The sequence below is a fragment of the Urocitellus parryii genome, chromosome 5 (genome assembly GCF_045843805.1).
Source record: "Urocitellus parryii isolate mUroPar1 chromosome 5, mUroPar1.hap1, whole genome shotgun sequence".
NCBI classification, from domain to species: domain Eukaryota; kingdom Metazoa; phylum Chordata; class Mammalia; order Rodentia; family Sciuridae; genus Urocitellus; species Urocitellus parryii.
The window spans coordinates 38517912-38543695 of NC_135535.1; the positions used below are offsets into that span (position 1 = coordinate 38517912).

The window sequence follows — 25784 nt, forward strand, 5'->3', positions numbered from 1 at the left end:
TCAGAGGACAATGGGTACTAGAGAAAAGCTTTCTATTCTGATCTTCTTTTTAGACAAAATTTCTTGAGGACACTAAGGTCAGGATCCAGCTTCGATAAAGCTGATGACTTTCACAACAGCAAACTCCTTTCAAACTTGCTGGCGCAGCCCCTGTTGATGGAAGGAGCAGTGAGTCACAGCCATGTGTGGAGCGTCTGCAGCAAAGCAGCCAGACCAGGTGTGTTTCTGAGCTTCGGTGCTCTGTTGTGTAGACATACTGTCTCTATGAAGTTTTCTTTGACAAAGATGCTTTTTCACCATTTTGAAAATGAAGGGGATTTGTCAAGTTTCCCAGAGGGGCTTCAATGGCAATGGCAATGGCACTGTTTTACAAATAAAGAGTAATAATGAAGAGCTAAAATGAGAGGCATCAGCAGTTTTGCCCAGCTGTTTGCCTGTGAAAGTAAAAAGGTTTAGGAGCCAGTTGAGATCTGTTTCCAGATATTAGAAGAAAGATCAGTGAGATTAGAAGAAAGATCAGTGTTTGTAAAGGGGGCGGTGCTTTTTGAAATTGGCCTGGCTTCAGTTTTCTTTTGCTCCAAGCCACAAAACATTTCAAATATTTCCAGGGTACACGGCTTCAATAAGTTCATCCCACTTATGTGGGGTTTTTGCTTGTCAAAAAAATAGGAAGGTTTTAAGGTTACCCCATGACAAGCTGGGACAAGTCCAATTTTGTTAAAGTTGCAGCCTTTTAAAATCAATCTGTTCTTATAAAAATATTTATAAAAATCTAGGCATTTTACTTTAAAAATTACTTAAATTCTGGTATATTTCTAATGTGCAAAAGTACAGAGTATAAAAGTATCTCAAGTACTCCCAGATTTAAGATTTTTATTAGATCACTTTCTTTTTAAATAAAACATTATAAAACCACAATGTCTCAGCTTCTATACTTTTTTCTCTTCATTTTTTCCTAAGAAGTATCTAATAAAGGGGTTGGGGCTGGGGCTCAGTGGTAGAGCGCTTGCCTGGCATGTGTGAAGCAGTGGGTTTGATCCTCAGCACCATGTAAGAATAAATAAAGATAACTGTGTGTTTGTCTACGATTAAATAAATATTTAAAAAGAAGCATCTAATAAACTGAATTTGATGTACTTGTATTTTTACTACAAATGTATCTGTCAACAATAAATGTATCATTCTTTGTACATTTTAGAAGTTTATATGAATGGTATCATGCTTTTGATGCCCTTTTGAAACTGTTTTTTAAAGATGCTTCTGAGATGCTATAAAATGGTCCATTATATTAGAAACAGATCCACTTGACCGATGGTTAGTCTTTCCACATTATCAGTCTTACCATTAGTTGCAATGCACATTTACATCCATGTGTCCTTGTGGCTCATCTTTTCACTGTTTATCATGAGTGACTTTTTTAGTGTTAGTCAAATTATTCAGTCTTTTGTGCTTCAGTGCCTTAAAGACATTTCCCCTCATTCTGCTATCTTAAGGAATTCTTATTTTCTTCTTTTGGCCATCTAATTACAAGACAGAAGATACTCTTTCAGCTTTGTTGAAATAAGCTTTTTATTGGCAACAGTCTTTCTATATAAAAGAATGCTGTGGCTTTTGTGTCTCAGTATGTTCAGTGGTTATGTAAAAAGCAAAGTCAGAGGATAAGTTTCATTTAGTATACCCAGTAATATGGTGAGGTGAATATGATGACAGAAAATTTAAGTAATTAATATCACATCATTATAGTGAGCATGAGGAGTATAATTTAAATTCCTGTTCTTGACCACACCTTACCTACCTCTGTAGTACTTTCTTCTTTAATATTTATCAACTTTCATATTTACCAATTTAAACTAGGTTTGATATAAGCAAAAGCAGAAGCCCATTATTATAATGACAGAATATATCAAACTCCTAACAATAGACAGATCATAATATGAAAGTCATACACTACTTAACCATATTAGTATTTCTTTAAGTCATAATTTGACATACTAAGTAATTTTCTTTGTATTCAGATAAATTTTATTTTTATTTATTTTTTCTTTTTTTATTAGTTCTTTTTAGTTACATACGACAGCAGAATCCATTTTGATATAATTATACAAGCATGGAATCTATCTTATTCTAGTTAGAATCCCATTCTTATGACTGTACATGGTGGTGGGATTCACTGTTTTTTTTTTTTTAATATTTGGGAAAACTAATACATTTTAAATAAGAAAAAATCATCATGAAAAAATAAACTGTTTTTCTCACTTGATTTGTAAACCTTCCTAAGTCTATCCAGAGAACTCAGATTAGTTGAATACCTTACATTTATTGGCTGGCAGGTTGAATACCTAATATTTATGGGGAATTACTGGTGTTGGAGATACACCTGTGAAGAGAACAGGCAAGATATCTGTTTCAGCATGTTTACATTCTAGGGTGGGAGAGATTGTCAATAAACATATATGGAAGGGCTGGGGATGTATGTAGCTGAGTGTTAGACTGCTTGCCTAGCATGTACAAGGCCCTGGGCTTGATCCCCTGTACTGCAGAGCAAAAATAAAAACAAAAAGACTACCTATGGCTAATTTCCAACAATGATAAGTGTTGTAAACACTATAAAACAAGGGACTACAATAGTGATTGAGGTTTGGGATGAAGAATTTGACATTTTTATATTGATCAGGGAAGGCATTTGGGAGGAGGTGACGGTTAAGCAGAGACTAGTTAAAAGGCTGAACTTAATAAGAAAGGGAACAAGTCAAAATTAATTGTAAAGGTGGAAATTCTATCATCTAGGATCTGTATAAGTTAATTTTTCATTACTTAAATGAAATACCTCAGGTAGAGTAACTTTATAAAGAAAAGAGGTTTAGTTAGCTCACAATTCTGGAGATTCAAGGGTATGGCATTGACATCTGTTTGGCTCTGGTGAAGACTTCATGGCAAATGGCAGGAGCATGAGCAAGAGAGAGCAATCACATCGCCAAACAGGAAGCCAGAGAGGCTAAAATCGCATAGTCATGCTCCCAGTGTCTTAAGGACCTCCCACTAGACTCCACCTCTTAAAGGTTCCATCATCTTACACATTCATCCTGGGGACCAAGCCTCCAATGTATGACTCTCTGGAAACAAACCAAATCCAAACACTTCTGTCCCTTGCCCCTAAAGTTCATATTCATCTCACAGTGCAAAATGCATTAAAATTTTATCCTCAACAGTCCAAGATTCAACTGTTCCAAATCATTCAAAAATCTATGTCCAAATGTTCTCTGAAACTCAAGGCAAACTCTTACAACTGTTAATTCTTGTAAAATAAAACAAACAAAAGCAAACAAACAAAAAACCAAGTTATATGCTTCTAAGACAACGGTGAATTAGGGATACGATAAACATTCCTATTCCAAAAGGGAGATGGAGAAAGGCAACTCAGCCCAAAAGAAGATCAGAACCCAGTAGGACAGACATAAAATCCTAGAGGTCCAGATCCAGCACCCTTGGCGCAACTCTGTAAGGGGTAGAACCCCAAAGCCTTGGGCAGCCTCCTGCCCCTATGGCTTTGCTGTTTGCCACCTACCTGGTTGCTCTCTCAGGCTGCACACTGATGCTGGAAGCTTTGTAAAATTGGCATGGCACACATATGTCATTCTACCTTCTGGGACCCTCCCTGTAACTGTACTCCCACAGCTCCACAAGGCATTGCTTCATTTGGTGCTCTCTGTGGGGATCCAACTCAGGAGCAAATTTCTCCTGATTGCCTTTGCTTTCCTTTGAAATCTCAGTAGAAGCTTCCAGAACTCCATAACTCTTGCATTCTGTACAACTGTAGAACAAGCACCACATGGGGGAAAAAAAAGGTGCTGCTGGCATGAGCTACACATGGGACTATTCAGATCAGAGCTGCAGGCATGGAAGGGTTTAGGGATGAATACAGGGAAACAAATCCCAAAGCAGTCCTGGGTCTGAGTATATTTTGAGAAGATCATTCTGGTTGTTATGAAGAATAAATATATTTTGAAATTGCTGCTGACAGGATGATGGACTGGATTATGGGGTAAGGGAAAAAAATGAATCATGGAAGGCTTTTAGGATTTTGCTCAAAAAACTGTATGGGTGATGAGACCTTTTATCATGATGGGGGAGAGATCAGAGAAGAAAGGATTGGGCCAGAAGGAGAAGTGGCTAGAGAATTTTGTTTGGCTATAGTCATTTTAAGAAGATTTTTAGACATTCACATGGAGATGTCAAATGGTCATATGGGATATGCGACTCTGGAATTCAGAGAAGAAAGGTTACTTTGAGTTTTGGCAGTGATTTGTAAAACTATGCAATTCCATGGCATCATCTAGGGAGAGAATGTTGCCTGAGGGGAAAAAAGAGGGCTAATGACTGTGTCCTGGGAAGACCTTAGTTTTTAAAGGTTAAGCAGCAGAGGAATGGGTAAAGGAGACTGAGAAGAGTATCCATTGAGGTTGAAGGGAAAGAAAACTTTTCTGGTGGATTAAAACAAAATTATAAGAAGGAAGATTTAAAGGATGAGGGAAACATTATTTGTGCAAAACAAAAACTAAGTAGGATTTTTTTTTTTTTTAAGATATAAGCACTGGGTTTGTCAACATAAGGTTTACTGATAATTTTGACAAGCATAGTGAGTAATAAGTGGAGTGGTGAGGAGGACCAAAGACCATTTGGAAATGATTAGAGAAAGAATGGTGAAAGTAGAAGCAGCAAAATTCTTCTTCCAAGAATTTTGAACTGAGAAATAGAACATTGACCAGATTGGATTCTAGAGTCAAAGGAAGTTTATTAAGATGGTGTGGTAGACAGATAATGATCCCCCAAAGACTTCCAGGCACTAATCCATGGAATTTGTGAATATATTTAGTTACATGGCATAGGGGAATTGAGATTGATAATCAACTGACCTTAAAATAGTGAGATTATCAGGGAACATCCAGGTGGTCCCAAGGATCCTTAAAAGTGGAAAAAAAGGCAAAAGAGAGACTCATAGGGTGATGTGAATATGGTGCACAAAGAGGACCACCAGCTTGCTTTGAAGATGAACAAAGAGGACCACCAGCCAAGGAATGTGTGTGGTCTTTAAAGGTGGGAAAGAAAAAAAAAAACATCTAAAGGATTTTCCATAAGAACTTCTACCTTCTAAAAGGAAATGTGACCCTATGGGCCTCTTGATTTTAGCCCAGTGAATCTGGTGTAGAAATTCTTTTTTAAAAAAAATATATATATATTGTGAATGGACCTTCATTTTATTTATTTACATGTGGTGCTGAGAAATGAACCCAGTGCCTCACACATGCTAGGTAAGCGCTCTGCCACTGAACCACCACCCCAGCCCCTGGTATACAGCTTCTATCCTATGAAACTTTGAGAAGGAAAAGTTTAAAAATGACTTGTGGAAATGTCTTGTAAGAGTAAATAGGAAACCAATCAGAGGGAATTAATAGAGTTCGTTTCTGTGCTTAAGAAAATGATTTAATAGAGCTCGTTTCTGTGCTTAAGAAAATGATTTAATAGAGAAGAAATTGATTGTACATGACAGATAGTTATAATTGTAGGATCAAAGCCCTTAAAAGGAGAGACACAGGCAAAGAAGTTCATCTTAAAAGTAAGAAGGCAGATCAGGTGGAGGTATATGGGCAGAGTTGTCTTAGATGAGGAGCTGTATTCTGCGTAGTTACTACTTTAGTCAGTGAAGTATGAAGGCAAGTTCATCAACTCAAACTAGTCATTTTAGAGGACAGGCAGGGAGGCCCACTAGGATTTGCCAGACAGTGTGGACTTCCCAGTCAACTGTCTTGCATTTAAAATGGGATTAGGAAACATGTCACATTGTTTTAAACCTAACCTTATTCCACTGAGCAGGTATACACAGAGAGGAGGCTGATAATGATAAACTTCAGAATTGAAGCTGAAGGGCTGGGGATGTGGCTCAAGCGGTAGCACGCTCGCCTGGCATGCGTGCGGCCTGGGTTCGATCCTCAGCACCACATACAAACAAAGATATTGTGTCTGCAGAGAACTAAAAAATAAATATTAAAAATTCTCTCTCTCTCTCTCCTCTCTCACTCTCTCTTTAAAAAAAAAAAAAAGAATTGAAGCTGAATAAGGAAGTTAGGACATGCAAAGGATAGGCAATGAAAAGTTGGTAGGACCTGTAGAACAAAAAAAAAGGCTGGAGTAGGGGTACTAGAGTAGGTATGTAGAAGAGGTGAGAGGTAGTGGTTGAAAAATAGAATGGCCAGAGCTGAGATTTTAGAGGTACAAGTACAGGTGATGATGAAGACTAACTGTGGGTGAAGAGGGGTGAAGAGGAAAAAGGTTACTGGGAGTGAGGAAGTCAAATATCTGAGATTCCAGCAGATTAATGATAATTTTAGCTGTTATCACTAAGAACTAGACGTAAATAGGAGTGCAGAGGAAGATAGCCAGTCAGCAGTTCCTTGGTAAGTAAGAGTAACTGGGAAGTGGGTTGATGATAGAAATGAGGAAATTCTTCCAATTATCAGATGTGTAATATAAGCAGAGAATTCTGTTTTCACTGACATCTGGTCAAAACTGAAGTTTTATCCTAACAGGAATACAGTAAACCATACAAGGTATAAAACATGAATGCTAGGGCTGTGGCTGTGGCTCAGTGGTAGAGCGCTTGCCTGGCACACGTGAGGCACTGGGTTCAATCCTCAGCACCACATAAAAATTAAATAAATGTATCTTGTTCACTTACAACTTATATATATATATATATATATATATATATATATATATATATATATATATATCTCCTCATACACACACATATGAATGCTCAATGAATTATTATTTTTTCCTTACGGGAATAGTATGAAACAGAATTCTTGAGTCTATGATACATTGTTATGCCTTTAAATATGAGCTCATGTGTGAGACAATGCAAGAAAAATTAGAGGTAAGATGTATGGATTTTGAAAACCTTAACCCAATCAGTACTTTGATCCACTGATAGGATTAACTGGGTGGTCACTGTAGGCAGGTAGGGTGTGGGTGAAGGAGGTGAGTCACTGGGAGCATGCCTTTGGGATTTATATTTTGTCCCTAGTGAAAAGAGAGTTCTCTCTGCTTCCTGATTGTCATGTCTTGAGATATTTTCCTCTGCCCACACTCTTCTTTGGTGATGTTCTGCCTTACTTTGGGCCCAAAGTAATGGAGCTGGCTATCCATGGACTGAGACCTCTGAAACCATGAGCGCCAAATAAACTTTTCCTTTTATAAACTTGTTCTTGTTGGATCTTATGGTCACTGTGATGAAAAAATGGACTAAGATATGAATAAACATATATTTACTTATATTACAAATAGTGAATACATCTGGATGTGAAATTACACATACTTTATGTACCAATATATAATAACAAAATCAATAATAAAGTGCACATACAACAATATTGTGAATAGGTCAGGTTTTTAAAATATTCATCGAATTTGTCAATTTGTTTAAACATAATTAAAAATATTTTTCATTCAAACTATTTATTTTTATACCTATTCTTTCTTAAAGAAGGTTCAAAAATTGTATAAGCTTCAGGTACCATAGAACACAGATTTTTCCTGGTAAAGCCAAAATTCTGGTATTAGATTACCTGTAAGCAATTACAAGAAGATAAGTCTCTGGCTGTATAATGTGTAGCTTACTAGGGTTAAAGAAAATGAAACAGCTGGAAAAGAGAAATACATCAGTAAGTAACACAGATGTCAGAAAAATTTCCCCCTTTTAAAAAAATAATAGAAGCATCGTATAATGTAATGGGACCACATATTAAAAACAGCCTACAGAAAATAAAACATTTTGTAAAGTTCTTTCTTTTTTCTTTTTTTTTTATTGTTGGTTGTTCAAAACATTACATAGTTCTTGATATATCATATTTCACATTTTGATTCAAGTGGGTTATGAACTCCCATTTTACCCCGTATACAGCTTGCAGAATCACATCAGTTACACTTCCATTGATTTACATATTGATATAGTCATGTCTGTTGTATTCTGCTGCCTTTCCTATCCTCTACTATCCCCCCTTCCCTCCCCTCCCCTCTTCTCTCTCTACCCCCACTACTGTAATTCATTCCTCCCCCTTGTATTATTTTTCCCTTTCCCCTCACTTCCTCTTGTATGTAATTTTGTATAACCCTGAGGGTCTCCTTCCATTTCCATGCAATTTCCCTTCTCTCTCCCTTTCCCTCCCACTTCTCCTCCTTGTTTAATGTTGGTCTTCTTCTCGTGCTCTTCTTCCCTAGTCTGTTCTTAGTTACTCTCCTTATATCAAAGAAGACATTTGGCATTTGTTTTTTAGGGCTTGGCTAGCTTCGCTTAGCATAATCTGCTCTAATGCCATCCATTTCCCACCAAATTCTATGATTTTGTCATTTTTTAATACAGAGTAATACTCCATTGTGTATAAATGCCACATTTTTTTTTATCCATTCGTCTATTGAAGGGCATCTAGGTTGGTTCCACAGTCTTGCTATTGTGAATTGTGCTGCTATGAACATCGATGTAGCAGTGTCCCTGTAGCATGCTCTTTTTAGGTCTTTAGGGAATAGACCAAGAAGGGGAATAGCTGGGTCAAATGGTGGTTCCATTCCCAGCTTTCCAAGAAATCTCCATACTGCTTTCCAAATTGGCTGCACCAATTTGCAGTCCCACCAACAATGTACAAGTGTACCCTTTTCCCCACATCCTCGCCAGCACTTATTGTTGTTTGACTTCATAATAGCTGCCAATCTTACTGGAGTGAGATGGTATCTTAGGGTAGTTTTGATTTGCATTTCTCTGACTGCTAGTTCTTTCTTACAGTGATAATCAGTAGTGGCTTAATATGTGTAATTCAATGAGTAAAGAAATAAGATGTAGAGGTCTCTACTGATCTGAACCTACAGAGCACATTTCACAGTATCTGGAAATCTGCAAAGTAGATGAATTGGATTTCCTACTATAGACAACAGATTAAACACACGTTTATCCTTTTTTCACTTAAGTCACTTCACTAAAACAAAAAATAAAATGATAAACCAGTAACAATGAAGAGGATGGGATATAAGAAGTTAACACTGGAAGATGCAAGATGGATAACAGCAGGTAAAGATGAGTTCTAATGATGTACAGGAGACAGAGTCAATAAGGAGTCATCCTTTTTGTCCTGCAGACCCCTGAAGAAAGTTTAGGAAATTGTAAGCAGCAGCATATAATTCTGAAAAGGAGCAAAGGGTGGAGAGAAAACAGAAAGATTAGTTCAAAATTGACACAAGAATGGCTGGGTTTTCGTGTGCCCTCTGCAGGGCTCATTAGCAAGGAAAGCTCTTTCTCCTGATCCTGCTGGAGGACTGAAAACTCACCTTCTGCAGATGTTGAATCACAAATGCACTGCACTTGAGAATGCCAGGCATACTGAGGATTCATTAGAAACCTGCAGATTGAGTAATGAGACTCCCCCTGTCCTTCTTCCTTGCTTGGCACCTGAGACAGTTGGCAACAGCCAACACAGGCAGAGACACATTTTTCTTATGGAAACTGATGCAACCAAAAGAGAAGCTGCATAAATGCTGACATATGTATGACATGACACATGCCTCCACAAAATGCCTGGGACTTTTTAAACCTACACCCTTAAGTCATCAGGTTCCACCCTTTCACAGAAGGGCTTCCAATCAACTTTCTAGTGCTTTAATCAATCTTAAAGATGAATGAACAGATGATTGATGAACAAAGCTCTCACTTGAAAGATTAAGATTAAACAAGAAGGAAAGAAGGGAAATATAGGCAAGGAACAGTGCAGGATCAGTAGAAATTAAAGACATTTCCTCAGGGAGAGAAAAGATGCTATAAATGTGACCTAAAAAACAGCATGCTATGGAAAAGGAACATTTAAAGAACAAGAAACAGATCTTAGAAAAAAGTAGTGACAGAAATAGAAACTTAATATGCTGGCATATAAAATGGAGAAAATGTCAACAAAAGTAGAATAAAATCCCCCAAAAGACTGAAAATAGGACATAAAGGATTAAAAATGTACAAGAGAAATCCTAACAGTCTAATACCCACTTAACAGGAGTTTTAGAAAGAGAGAATGGAGAAAATAAAAGGAAAGAATTATCAAAGAAATAGGATAAGGGAATTTCCCAACTGGAGGGCAGATAGCAGATTAAAAGGGTCCACTGTAAAGCTAACAACAATGAAAAAAGATCAAATCAGAGTATATCTTCAAGATATTTCAGGAACTCTCATTAAGAAAGACTCAAAAGCTTTCAGGGAGAAAACAGAAAGGAATCAGTCTTTGAAACAGCAACTCTGGAAAATAGCAGACAATATACTGATGACTTCAGAATTATGGAGGAAAATTATTTCCAACCTGGAGTTCTGTTCCCAACAAACTATTAATCAACTGGGAAGACAAATTTAAACTAATTTCCATCATGCACAGTCTCCATGAATGTGTAATTTATACCATCTCCAGAATATACTGAGGATGGACTTCACTAAAATAAGTGAGAAACAACAAGAAGGAAAATATGGAATTTGGGAAATAAGTGGTCTGCACAGAAAATTATTCCAAGTGTTATAATAAAAACATAATTTCTGGATGACGACAGAGAAAGAGGCCTTAAAATCAATCCAGGGGATAGAGGGCTCCAGGAAAGATGTCCCTAAAAAAAAGAGAAACAGAACTGATAGATTACCAATGTGGGTATAAATTTGTGTATAATATATATAAAAACATGACAGTGATTAAAACAAACAATGGGGAGTTGTAACTGCAGAAAAAGGAATGGTAGTTCTTTTTTTTTAAAAAAAAAGCGAGAGAATTTTTTAATATTTATTTTTTTTTAGTTTTCGGCGGACACAACATCTTTGTTTGTATGTGGTGCTGAGGATTGAACCTGGGCAGCACGCATGCCAGGTGAGCGCGCTACTGCTTGAGCCACATCCCCAGCCCCAGGAATGGTGGTTCTTTAAGGAAAAAACAATTGTAAAAGACATGACAGAAATGCATTCATAGTATACCACATAGCTCTGCTGTATTTGTATTGTAACCATACTATACACATTGAATATGTATTCAATAAGAATTATGATATAAATACAGTGGGAATATAGGAGTAAGAAAAGTATATGTATAGCTTAAGACAGCTAAATCCTCTCCTTTAGTAGGACATCTAAAAATGTAAAAATTAAGTACACTAGTAGATAAGTACATTAAAAAACTCTTACAAGCAGCACAATTCACAATAGCTAAATTGTGGAACCAACAATAGATGATGAATGCATAGGGAAACTTTGATATATATATACACAATGGAACATTACTCAGCATTAAAAAAGAATAAAATCATGGCATTTGCAGGTAAATGGATGGAGTTGGAGAATATAATGCTAAGTAAAGTAAGCCAATCCCAAAAAATCAAAGGCCAAATGTTTTCTTTGATATGAGGATGCTGACTCATAATGGCAATGGGGGGGGCATGGGAAGAATGGAGGAACTTCAGATAGGGCAAAGGGGAGGAAGGGGAAGAGAGGGGTTAAGGGGTAGGAATGATGTGGAATGAGTTAGACATCATTACTCTAAGTACATGCATAAAGGCACAAATGATGTGAAAATACTTTGTGTACAATCAGTGACTTGAAAAATTGTGCTCTGTGTAATATGAAATGAATTGCATTCTGCTATCATGTATAACAAATTAGAATACATAAATAATTTAATTTTAAAAAACCCTCACAAAGAGCAGAAACAGTAAGTAGAATTGAAAGTTCTGCATAAGGGTTTTTTGTAGTTGGGACAGTAAGAAGGGATTGCTGTCTTTTGTTATAATCCTCTGGAACTAAATTATTTAACTTTTTATAGTATGCAAATGTGTTATTTTGATTTAAGGATATGTTCCAGAAATATTTGCATTGAAGTCAAAGTGGCTATTTCCCAATATATTATTAGTTATTTCAACATATAGAAACAAGTTATCTCACATCATAGCATAGCTAATCCACTGTCTGGAAAACATTAAGTAAGACTTAACATATAAAATAAGTTTCACTATGACATTTAAAAATAAATTGTTTTATTAGCATCATCATATTTTTCTTTACTATTATGGGCAATGGGTCGCTAAAATTAGTTATTTCAGGCCAATTCAATGGTTCTCATTGTCACCCGGGACCCCATCACCAATCCTGAACATTTGGCAATGGCACAATGGGGATAGGAGGGAGGAGGCTACTGGTATCTAGTAAGTAGAAATCAATGATGCTGCTTAATATCCTACAATGAACAGGGAAAACCCCAGAACAAAAATTTACCCAGCCCTGAATGTCAATAATGCTGAAGTTGAGAAATCAAGCACTGAGTCTTTGAGGATTATTACATCAGAACTCTGTACATAAAGATTGATGATCTGTAAACAATGTAGGACCAACTCAGCTAAAAATATCTTGGTGCAATGTTGGGAGCAGCCTGGCTGTGAAATATCTTTGGGAATACTGAGAATGGCAAAGACAAAAGGTATAATAAATGATAACAATAGTAAAACAGTGCTTTGTACCTCAATAATCTCTTTAATCTGTAGTTCCTAGGGCACTTTATAGACCAATAATAACTACTCTGGTACTCACATACTACCTTTTATCTAAGGACCTTAGGCACTTTCACAACACTCTGACAATGTAGGAAGTATTATTATCCCCATTTTATATGTAAGTAAACAGAGGCACACAAGTTAACCAACTTGCTCAAAGCCACAGAAGTCAATGGTAGCCAGCATTCCTGACTCAAGAGTCTATTTAATACTAAGAGAACTGGTAGAAGTGATGCAGTGACAAATTTATGTGACATAAGTGTTATCCTAGTTCATTCAAAGTCTATTGTTTTCAGGTTAATATTGTATATTCAGTCCCTCATTTTTTTTTAACCATCTCCAGACACTTCTTAGAAACCCAAGATTCTAACTGCTATCTTATTAATAGGAGGTACTATGTTGAGTGCCTTCCTGAACAAAGCACATTCTACTTGCAGCATCACTTTAAAATAAGTCATTATTGCTGATTTTATAGTCAAGAAAGCTGCTGAGTTTCAGAGCATTTAAACATATGCTCAAGATCTTGCAGGTATTTAAAATGTTTGTACCCAGACTGACTATATCATCTTTCTACTATATCCTACAGCCCCTCAAAGAGAAAATCCTCAGAGAAGTTATGAAAGCCCATTAATGTGCACACATTTAATACTCAAATCCCCTTTTCCCCATCTTAAAACTCATAAAACAAAGCAGTGAATCTGTAATTGAGAAATTTCAGGTGGTGTACCTAGGTAGATACCAGGTAGACAAATGGCCACTCAGCCATTTAAACCTATTCCCAAGGAAGGCCTTTAATTTTCCACTGAATTTTCCAGAACCCCAACAGTCAGACCAAAGCCCAGAACTGTGTGACTTTGTCTTTGAGAAATACAGGGCATGTGAATCATTTTCTCATTCCCACAGCGGGCACACATTGATTACCCACCTTCCATGTACTACCAGGTCCAAATATTAAGTAGGAATATTAAGTAGGGCAAAAGGTTTTTGTTAGGGAAGAGTGTGGCTCAGGCCTTCCTACTTTTTACAAAACAGAGACCTAGCATTTGGGGCTTACAACAATGATGTGCCCTGACATTTGATATTATTTGGATATAGTGAAGTCAGTCTACTCTGGCGTCTGCCCATGGTAGCCCACCCAGCCCTGATCCAGAAATCTTCGATAACTTGTAAATCTTGTAAATGTAAGGATAAGTAAGGATGGAAAAATAGAGACTATCACCGCTCCAGCTCATTTCAAATCAAAATCAATGCTGCTTTCGTACTTTGACAGGGAGTTTTGCTGCTGAATTTACTATTCTGGAAAGAGAAGGCCTATAGAATGGTTAAGAGGAACATTCCAAATAGAGTCAGCATCACCAATAAAATAAAGTGTCCAAAGGAGGTTTGATACTTCTGCAAGCCTAAGGTAAAATAGTAAACTCTTAATAATTCACGGGACAGTTTTAGCCTTTCTTTTTAGGCGATTCCTTTTCACCAGGAGATGCGTTTCCTTAGGTTTCCTCAGGTCCACCATCCTAAGACATTTCAAAAGGGGTCAGCGACCAAGAAGAGAAACGAGTGGGTATTTTCTCATCCTGGCCAGTTAGCTCCTGAATCTTCACAAGTTGATGGCACTTTCCCCCTTGGCAATATTCGAAACTTTCGTTCAAATAAGATTATGTACTTAAAAGGAAGAGTGGCGGGAGACAAGCGAGGCGGAGAGGGGAGCCGGGAGAGGGGCGTTGGAGTGCCGTTCCCGCCCCAGAGTCGCAAGCGCCAGGAGGCCGGACGCCCCGCGGCTGGCGGCCCAAGAATGTGCGGTGCGACCCGCGGCAGGCAGGGAGCGGCAGGCCGGGGGAAGGGTTGGCGCAAGGCAGGCGGCGGCCGCTGGCCCGACGCAGCGCCGCGCACCTGAGTGCCGGGGGCGGGGCGTCGCCGGACACTGCCTCCTCCTCACCGGGAGCCGCGCCCCTCGTGCGCCCCTCGGCCTTTTCCGTCCGCGCTTCGGCACCGCTCGGCTCCCCTCCCGCCCCTCGCTCCCTCCCTTTCTTCTTCCCTCCCTTCTAGTCAGGGACTTGGGAAAGCAGGACAGCGAGTTTGCCGCGTTCCTTCCGCGCGTCCGGAGGTCGCGCCGCACCTTCGGCTCACTCGGGGTACTCACTCCCCGTCCCGCGCCTGGTCCCCCAGAAACTCATCGGAGGTAAGGGGCTGCTCTCGGGCCACCGGCACTCGACTCGTGCTTCGTCCCCGCCTCCTCCGCGAGCCGGTTAGAGGCTTTACCCGGGAGTCGGGTTGTCGGTGACGAGGATCTCGGACTGGCGGTGGCCAGAGCGGGCGCTAAGTTGGGCCGACAGGTGGCGGGGTCTGGCCATGGTCCCACGTCCCCCGCAGGCGCGGACCCGGGTGGGATGGGGCGGTCGGGCCGGGGGTGGGGTCACGCCCTCTCTCCTCCCCTCGAGGGGCGGTGAAGGTGCTTCGGAGAAACTTTGCAGGGTGGGGACGGCGGCGTCTACTCGCCGTTGGAGACGAGTGGGTGCGCTCTGGGGGTACTCGGAGGGGCGAGAACGGGAGCCAGACCTTTGGGTCCGACCAAGACCTCACGCCTCCCCTCCCCGCCCCCTTTTGTATTTCTCTTCAGACCCTCTTGCTGCTGGGGGAGTTTCCGCCGCCCGCGCCAGGGGTCCTGTTCCTGGCGTCCTCGCGGTTGCGGGAAGGAGGCGGCGGCGGGGATCTGGAGCTGGGAGCCCGGGTGGCCGTCTGAGGTGAGCACCCAGCCAGCCCCTCTGGGAATATGGCGACCGGTGGCTACCGGACCAGCAGCGGCCTCAGCGGCAGCACCACAGACTTCCTGGAGGAGTGGAAGGCGAAGCGCGAGAAGATGCGCGCCAAGCAGAACCCCCCGGGACCCTCAGCCCCGGGCGGGGGCAGCAGCGACGCGGCCGGGAAGCCCCCGGCGGGGGCGGTGGGCACTTCGACGGCGGCTGCCACGGCCAACGAGCTCAACAACAATCTCCCAGGCGGCTCGGCCGCACCTGCTGTCCCCGGCCCCGGGGGCGTGAACTGTAATGTCGGCTCCACCGCGCTGGCTCGGGCGGCCCCCGGCCCGCGGCGGCCAGAGGACGAGACCCCCGCCTCCGCTGCCTCCGGAGCTCCGCCGCCTCGGGGTGAGGAGGAGGAACCGGATAGCGCCCCGGAGAAGGGCAGGAGCTCTGGCCCAAGTGCCAGGAAAGGCAAGGGGCAGATTGAGAAGAGAAAGCTGCGGGAGAAGAGGCGCTCCACCGGCGTGGTCAATATCCCCGCGGCAGAGGTGAGCGGGCGGGGGCCATGCTGTTCCTGGGGCCGCCACCGTCTGGCGTCCTCCACTCGAGCGCTCCTGGGTCCCGGGGCCCAGGTTTCTCCCTGACTCGTCCTGCTGATCCTTTGACCGAGCTGGGCAGGCAGCGGGTGATGGAGTTTTGCTTTGAGCAAATACTTCCTGGGAAGTTCCCCAAACCCACAGTGTAGGACACGTGCTTTTCCAAGCTTCCTGGATGAGGTCTCAGATCCTGAATACATACTTGTTTAGAGCGGTAGAAAGACAACTTCTGGACCCAGACTTGCCTACCTAGACCTATCTGTTTATGCTTGATCAGTTAGGAAAATTGATTAGTGGTGACGATGACGTACTCTAGTTTCCCACGTGTCGGTCTCAAGTTATCAGATTATCTCCTCTTTTGATGTTTACAAGCACCGGTAAAGAAAAAGTGGCCTTAGCAATATCCAAGATAGCTTTATCTTAATGAGCCCATGATGAGTGTATCCAATGAACATATGCATGATATTACACACACACACACACACACACACACACACACACACACCCACTCTTTTTAAGTGGTGCTCCCCATCACGATTCCCCCACCCCCAGTCATCCCAGTCATATTTAGGACAATAGGGATGCTGCAGCAATTCACAATTCTGTTTGCTTAGAGTTCTCTTTTTGTACTTAAATATCTGGAAAACATTTGTGGTAGGGGTGGCGTGTTTTTTTTGTTTTCTTTTTTTTTTTTTGGTGTTTTTGACTAGTCTACAGACATTTCTGCAGTCAGCAGCAGCATCTCATTAGATGACTGGTAAATACTTTTACGGAGTGTATAATCACACCTCTACCTGAAACAAAACAATCCTGAACAAGTTTGGGTTACTTTAACAGTAGCTCATCATGTTTGGGAAGTGATTGAACTACTTTTTTTTTTTCCCAGAATAGGCACACCTTCTCATTGGCTCTGCAGGTTTCACTTTTTCCCCCCATTTTACTCCTTGCCTTCTAATTCACTCAATTTTGCTACACACTAAATAACTATTAAGAATTTATCAACTTTAATTGTGGTTTAAATAAAAGCATTTGTAATAAGTTAGGGTGTATTATCAAGTATACCTAAAGTTTTAGATATTAATATGATTCCATTCCCAGAAAATCAGAGTATGTCTTTGTAGGGTGTATTTTTGTATGAATGTTTCAGAGATTTCTATTAGCCAGCAAACTGTCCTTTGTGGTTTGCTACTTGCACAAAATATCTGTTATTCATTAAATTACTTTAAAAGGAATTCTTAGGAGTGGTAATCAAATTTCCAGGTTTTTTTTTAACTTAAAAATATGAAGATTAAGGGGAAATTGAAGACAAGGCTTTGGAAAACCTACATTCCTCAACTTTATTTTTAAAAGCTGTGATCCAAATGTGAGAATTTGTCATTTTCAATCTTTACTCATTGTTCATCTGACAGGGGTCTTATTTTGGCAAATATCTTGGCAGATGTTAAAATTCGCTTTTTGTCCGGCTGTTTGTGCTAAGATTATTTTTCAAGTATTTCTTCAAAACAAGAGCAATGTTTACTAGGGGAAATAAGTAGGGTGTATCTTGTGAGATCCTAAGAAACATCCTTTGTTAGTACTCCTGCTTTGAGTGAGAGAACTTAGTGCTGAGAATGTAGATGACTCCCCACTACAATTGAGTCTAATTCTCTGGAATGTTTTTCGTTTGGGTGTTGGCAACTCCTAAATTTAATCTTACTTAAAACAAAACAACCCTGGGCACCCTTTTTTGTGTGTGGAATTTTTTTTAATTGAGTAGGGAGTTGAGGACTGCTTTCTTTTAGTGGTAACTATGGCTCTATCTGTTTCAAGCTGTGGGACCCAACAAAACATGGTAATATTTTACCACAGTATCTAATTATCAGGCTTGAGAGCCTCCTCCCTGTATTTTTAAAAAAGTCTTTTATATTGTTTCAATACTACTGAAATATGTCAGGAAACTTTGAAGGTAAATTATTTTCATGTCTTTAGATTTTTTAGAATTATATGCCATTTCTTCTAGTAGTTTCCAAAGTGAGAATGCCACTTGCTGTGGAGGTTCTTATGCACTCCTGTTTTAAAAAGGCATATTGCATTTTATACATATTACATTTTATAAACTTTTCAGGTACTGAAAATACTACAGATGGATGAAAATCACCAATCTGTCAAAAGTACACTTACATTTTATCTAATGTGTAGTCAGATCCACTTTCAATTTTCCCAATCAAGTTTATATTAGAATAGTATGTAGTTTGTATATAGAGAGCCTATTTTAGTGAGTGATAAGTTCCTTTAGGAAATACACATTACATCTGTGTGAAACAGTTGTGGTTTTTATTAACTCATTAGAGTATTTCATAATATTGTTGTAAAGATGTATGACAGCACCTAAAGGTAACAAAGTCAGCTAGGAGATAGTTTAGCAAGGAAGCAGGCTAAAAACTGAAACTGCCAGTACCATCAAAAACCAAAAATAGGGGTTGGGGTTGTAGCTCAGTGGTAGAGCACTTGCCTAGCATGTTCGAGGCCCTGGGTTTGATCCTCAGCACCACATAAAAACAAATAAGCAAAATAAAGGTATTATGTATAACTAAAAAATAAATAGTAAAACAAAACAAAACAAAAAACCCCAAAACACCCTGGCTGATGCAGTTTGAATATAGGGTAGGTACTGAGTGTAAGGACCACCTTAATAAGATAAATTTTGGTTTTCATTTTCTAAAAGATTTTTTTGTTTTTGTAACAGCTTGCCTAAATTGAACAATTTGGATGTGACATACTTCCTGTCAATAATTTTTGTGTATGTTTATCAGAATTAGGCAAATGTTTATTACATGACTGTGTTCAAGGCACTGTCCTAATAAGCACTGGAAGAAACAAGAAGAATAGGTAGTGTATGTTCTTAAGAAGCAAGACTGTAATCTAGAAAGAAGACGTAAGACATAGTTATATGAAAAACTTAAGTAGTGAGTTAACAGTTTAAAAGCCATTGGAGTACAGCATGGAATTGATTATTCATTACAAATATTTTGTTTAAAGGCAAGAGATGATAGGGTTGGGAGAAGCTATTGAGGTTGAGAGTTTTGACTTGAATCATGAATATTTCTATATCTATGTTTATATGTATGTCCTCACATACATAAGTATAGTATTGTAAGCATCAGATTGCAGATCCACACATTGATATCATATGTGGATCTCCCCCGTGCTGATTTTTTACCCTCTCCACTACCCATTCCCACTCCCTTATGATTTAATGCACCTGGAATGGATCCCAGGCATTGATACTTTTATAAGCTCTCAATGTAATTCTAAAGTGAGTCAGGGTTAAGAACGATTGGACTATAATTAGTTATACCAAAATGAACACAGGCAGTTTTAACAAGGTGTTCTTTCAAGCAAAATAAGGAAACAGATAAATACCATAAGGAGTAGTATAGCCTAGTCCCTGATCAGGGTACCTAACTCAATAAAGAGGGATAGTTTAAGAGGTCTTCCTCAGTAATTGGTTCTCAGAGTGCTTGTGAAGTTACTGCTGTTGAGTAGTAGGTTTGCATGAATGAATTAGTGAATATGATTGCCATAGAAAATATAATCTTTCCATAGGTAGGGGTAGCATTGAGGTATAAAAGTTAACGTATTAAAGCATTTTTGCATAGTTCTTGGCTAAAGTGCTTTATGTACTTTTTTAATGCTTAGAGCAATCTCACATGATAATTACACTCTTTGCCCCCCATTTTCAGAGGAGAAAATGGAGACTTTTAGAGCTTAAATGACTCAAGATCACAGACATAAATATATACAACTATTATTATATGTCAGTTAAAAAGATTGCATAGAAAGCGATAAAGCACAATTTTAAATGTTCTGTGTGGTTTTATGTGTGTGCATGTGCATGTGCACGCACATGCATTGGGGAAAAGGGAAATTTTAAAGAATTAACCTATTTTGCATTATTTAACATTTTCCTAGGTTTTCTTATTGATTGATTGATTGATTGATTGATTGTTGTAGTTGGACACAATACCTTTACTTTATTCATTTACTTTTATGTGATGCTAAGGATCGAATCCAGTGCCTTGTACATGCTTGGCCAGTGCACTACTGCTGAGCCACAACCCCAGCCCTCCCTAGGCTTTTTTTTTAAAAAAAAACTTTTTATTTAAATATAAATTAAACATTTGAAGAAAACAGTGAAAGCATGGAATTGAATAGAAATTAAGATCAAATTTATAGGCTTAGAGATTGCTTTCTGATCATTTTATCTATAGTTCACTTGGCAAAATTTTGCACATCAGACTATCAGCAAAATGTGATTTTATTTTTGGTTAGTGGTCCAAAAATAGGAACTTTGATATTACTTAATGATGTATTATTTTTCTGTCAGGATGGATTACTCCTCCATAATTTGAACTCAGGATGTAAAAGGGAGGGAAAAGGAGCATTTAAAATATAGAAAACACTTTGACATGAACACAATTTAAGTCATAATTATTTAGTATATTTACTAAATATCGCATAATCTTGTTCCACTTAGTATACTTTACAAATGTTTTTTGGTATTGCCATTATGTTCCAGACAGTCTACCTTTCTATGTGATGAGTCAGGAGAGAAACTAATAATGACTCAAGTAGAGAAAACCTGATTGTGAATGGAATAAATATAGGATAAACACTGAGGCTAATAACATAATTAGCCCAGCTTTCTTAATGTTCAAGCTCAGTAGTAAGGTAAATTGAAATCTTAGAGCATGCTACAGGGACACTGCTACATCGATGTTCATAGCAGCACAATTCATAATAGCAAGACTGTGGAATCAACCTAGATGCCCCTCAATAGACGAATGGATAAAAAAAATGTGGCATTTATACACAATGGAGTATTACTCTGCAGTAAAAAATGACAAAATCATAGAATTTGGTGGGAAATGGATGGCATTAGAGCAGATTATGCTAAGCGAAGCTAGCCAAGCCCTAAAAAACAAATGCCAAATGTCTCCTTTGATATAAGGAGAGTAACTAAGAACAGACTAGGGAAGAAGAGCACGAGAAGAAGACCAACATTAAACAAGGATGGGAGGTGGGAGGGAAAGGGAGAGAGAAGGGAAATTGCATGGAAATGGAAGGAGACCCTCAGGGTTATACAAAATTACATACAAGAGGAAGTGAGGGGAAAGGGAAAAACAGTACAAGGGGGAGGAATGAATTACAGTAGTGGGGGTAGAGAGAGAAGAGGGGAGGGGAGGGGAGGGGAGGGGGGATAGTAGAGGATAGGAAAGGCAGCAGAATACAACAGACATGAGTTTATCAATATGTAAAGCAATGAAGTGTAACTGATGTGATTCTGCAAGCTGTATACGGGGTAAAATGGGAGTTCATAACCCACTTGAATCAAAATGTGAAATATGATATATCAAGAACTATGTAATGTTTTGAACAACCAACATTAAAAAAATAAATTAAAAAAAAAAAAGAAATCTTAATGTTATCAGGATTTGTAATGAGTTGCCTGTTGCCTAAGATGGAATGCTATTTCTTATAACAATAGTAATTGCATAATTAAAGTAGGTGACATTGGTAGTGTGTTTCTTAAGTACCAGGCACTGTTCTAAGCACTTTGCATTTAATTATCATTACACTAAAGGACGCTAAGGGAAAACTGGGCAGAGAGTAAGTTATTTACCTGCCAGAGATCATATGTGTAGAAAGAGGTAGAAATAGTTTGCTTTCACAGTCTGGTGGTTAATAGCCATCTTACTATTCTTGAACGTATTACATAGTGTATATCTAATTTAAAAATACAAAGATAATTTTTAAACATATTTTTTAGTTGTAGTTGGACACAATACCTTTATTTTATTTATTTATTTTTATGTGGTGCTGAGGATTGAACCCAGTGCCTTGTGCGTGCTAGGGGAGCGCTCTACTGCTGAGCCACAACCGGCTCCATAATTTTTTTTTTTTTTTTTGTAAGGGCTGGCATATAGCTCAGTTGGTACAGTGTTTGCCTTGCATGCACAAGGCCCTGTGTTCGATCCCCAGCACCACACACACACATAAAATAAAGAAAGAAAACAAAAAGAAAAAAGATGCTAAAATGATTACTATACAAAATTTGAAATTTAACTTGTTTATAAAAGATGAAGTGTATTAAATTACATGAACCAATAAATGCCCTTTGTTTTTTATTTAAGAAAAAAAAGATGAAGTGGAACTTTGAAAAAAATTGAGAGCAAGTAAATGTATAGCTAATGGTATTAAAATTCTTAAAATCATTATCAAGCTAGTGGCCAATTTATTGTCTTTATTGTTTCTCTTTTGATTTTTAGACCTACGATGCAGGCCAGAATATAATTGTCATTTAATAGTAATGCTGATACAGTGTGTTAGAAACTAAATTTATTGGCAAATATTAAGATTAGAAATTTTCTCAGTGCTTCTGTTTTTTCTTTTTAAAAATTGAGATCATTCACGTCATAAAATTTTCTTTTTTAAAAAAATTTTTTAATGAATTTTTTTTTTTAAAGAGAGAGTGAGAGAGGGAGAGAGAGAGAGAATTTTTAATATTTATTTTTTAGTTATCGGCGGACACAACATCGTTGTTTGTATGTGGTGCTGAGGATTGAACCCGGGCCGCACGCATGCCAGACGAGCGCGCTACCGCTTGAGCCACATCCCCAGCCCCAAAATTTTCTCTTTTAATAAGTGAACAGTTGGGGATGGGAGTACAGTATAGCTCAGTGGCAGAGTGATTGCCTAGCATGCATAAGGCCCTGGGTTTGATCCTGAAGCACAGTACAAACAAAAATCCAGCTCAGTTCAGTGAGTTTTAGTGTATTCACAAAGTTGTACTGTAGGTATTTATGTTTTCATCCTGCTCCTAGAACCTTTAGTAGCTAAGTTTTAGGTCAAACTAAAGCCCAATGGTATTTGAACCATGAGAAGCGAATAAATCACTTAAAACAATTCAATATCAGCTTTTCCTATAGTTCACTGAGAAATTGTGGTAGAATCTTCCCAATTTTAAATTCTTTAAAACTTGGATTCTTACTAACATTAGTTTGTATTAGAATTTGGTAAAACAGGTACTTATTTAATTTAACCCAATATAATATTTTATCTAAATTTTTAAAATTTTATTTAATTTATCTAAATTTTTAGATATTTTTTGTGGAGATCTGTACTGCTCTATGTAAACATTTGGGAACATTGATTCAGAGGGAAAAAAGAGGACTTTAAGACCACTTACAGGTTTAGTCATTTTACTATAAATAACATCCTAAAATATGTAGCTGGGGTGGGAGGGACAGTCTACCTATGCCACTATGACCTGTGTTTGTTTTATATGCAGACTTATCCATGTTGGTGGGCACAGTTAACTAGACTGCATTTTTAAAAATATATATATTTTTTTAGTTGTGGATGGACACAGTACCTTTATTTAGTATTTTTTATGTGGTGCTGAGAATCGAACCCAGTGTCTCATGCATGCTAGGCAAGTGCTGTACCACTGAGCCACAACCCCAGCCCCAAACTGTATTTTGACATGTTCTTGTGTGATTCTTGTATATGCTAAAAGTTTGGAAGAATTTACTTAAAATGCCTTGAAACTGGTTTATTGATATCTCCCCAATGAAATTGGGATTGGAAGCTGGAGACCAGCCTCACCAACTTAATGAGACCCTATCTTAAAATCAAAAGGGTTGGGGATACTGCTCTCAGTGGTAGAACATCTACAGGTTCAATCCCCAGTGCTGCCAAAAGAGAAAAATAAGTAAATAACACAAAATAGTAGGGTGATGGTAGAATAAATAAATCCAAAATTCTTATGAGCTAAAAGGAAACTAAAGGCTAGGATCCAAACAGAGTTTTATCAAATGATTCTTTTTTTATTGTAAAAATAATTCTAATGAAAAAATTTGTAAATGACTTTTGAGGCAAGCCAAATGGAATGGAGATGAAGTGCTCTGGTGATATTAAATTGCCATAGTCTGATCTGAGTGTAGTTAACCATGGAGAAGTTTATAGCTTTATGTTGTCTGTGAGTTTAGACTTTGCCCTGCACTAACTATAAAAGCAGATGTTATTCCATTTTCAGGTTCTTCCTGTTCTTGAAATACACATGCTTAAGGATGGGCATTGCCTTTGATAATTTCCCACATAGTATTTACTCACCTTCTACAAATGTTCCCTCCCTGCCTTTCCCCCCTCATATATCTTTGAGGAACTCCTATGCTTCTCCAAGCTATGCTTTAGGAATAATGTTTATTTATTTATTTTTATCACAAAAAGTAATGACTTCTTACTATAAACATTTGAAATAAAACAGCAAAGCCAAGATTATGCAAGATCAACTATAGTTTGACATATTTTCTTCCATTTTTCCTTTATTTTTTGGTGGTGCTAGGGATTAAACTGAGGACCTGTGCATTCTAAGCAAGCACTCTACCAACTGAGCTATATCTCCAGCTCCTGTGTTATTTTTATATGTTGTGGTTATATTATGTGTACATTTTTTAACCTACCTTTTGATATATCATGAATATTATTTTAAACTTTTTTGACAGCAGATATGTTAATAATCATATTTCTTTGTTAATATAAAAAGTTTATAGGGGCTAGGGTTATAGCTCAGCGGTAGAGCTCACATGTGCGAGGCACTGGGTTTGAGCCTCAGCACCACATAAAAATAAATAAAATAAATAAAGGTTTGTGTCTATCTTTAAAAAAAAGCTTATAAACATGTTTTTAGTTTTATATCTAACTATATGTTAGTGTTTTCAGTTGGAGTACTTAGTGGGGCTTATGATTATCTTGAGTGATTGTTTTTATCTTTGATAATTACAAAGACAACACTTAAGCCACAAATTGCTTATACTACAAGTTGAAGTTTAGAATATTTAATTATTTTGATTATGGATGAAGAAATGTATTTTAGAATGAGGAAGACATATTAATATTAGATAACATCTGTTTGCTTACTGGGCCTGCCTGGTACTATTCTAAGACATTTATACATATTAACTTGTTTAAACTTTAGAAGAGCTCTAGGGAGGTCAATATATGTCCTATTTTATTGATGAGGAAAGCAAGGCACAGAGAGAATAAACCATATTGAATTTTTGATTTGAGAAATTAGTTGCCAGCTTTTTGCCCTTGCTTCTACTCTTGATTGTTTCTCCCTGACTACACTTCTACTTTACACTGGGGTCAGTGTCACATTTTAGTACTAGCCTAAACAAAGTTGACATCTTATTAAGCTTGCTGCTTTCATGTTTTTATTATTTTCTTTCCTGCTTGTTCTGATGTAAAAGTTGTATGTTACACAAGAATGAGTGAAAGATCTTATTATCTTAAAAAGGAGTAGGTAGTTTATAATATCTGGGAGAGCTGAGAGTACAATTTATCATGGTTAATTCATATGCAGATAATCTAAAATTAACTGAATATGAAAGACCTGTATATCTGATACAAGAGAATTCTAAAGTCAAAAGAAGTGCCATAAACTTGCTTGATTTTTTTTTTTAATTTCTCAATTTCTGAAAATTCCCCAGTTGTGAGGTGTTTTTGTGAAGAATCAAAAATGCTAATATAAAGTGTTCTGTTTAATCTTAGCTCTTATTTGTAGTTCACACAAATCTGCTCTAAATCAGAGTAATGATATTCTTAATAGCTTCATATTAATATTTATCTTTATTAATGAGCTAAGAAAGTACACTGTCATCAGCATCCAGTCTCCAGTTTGGAGATAGAAACCACATCAATTATTAATTGAAAATTTAATGTAAAGAATTAGGTAACAGAATATGCAAGCAGAGAATACTAAGACATCATGAATTTAGCAGCTGCAGGAGACAATTATCAC

At 38.2% G+C, this 25784-nt stretch overlaps 1 protein-coding gene across 1 annotated transcript in view; it reads left to right on the plus strand.

The window, feature by feature from the left end:
- Window positions 1–15376: 15376 nt before the first annotated feature.
- The window catches only part of Pawr (pro-apoptotic WT1 regulator), a 97909-nt gene continuing 87501 nt past the window's right edge, over window positions 15377–25784 (plus strand). The window contains exon 1 of the mRNA XM_026397005.2: window positions 15377–15892. Coding sequence (XP_026252790.2) covers window positions 15377–15892 — 516 coding nt within the window. The remainder of the gene's footprint in view (window positions 15893–25784) is intronic.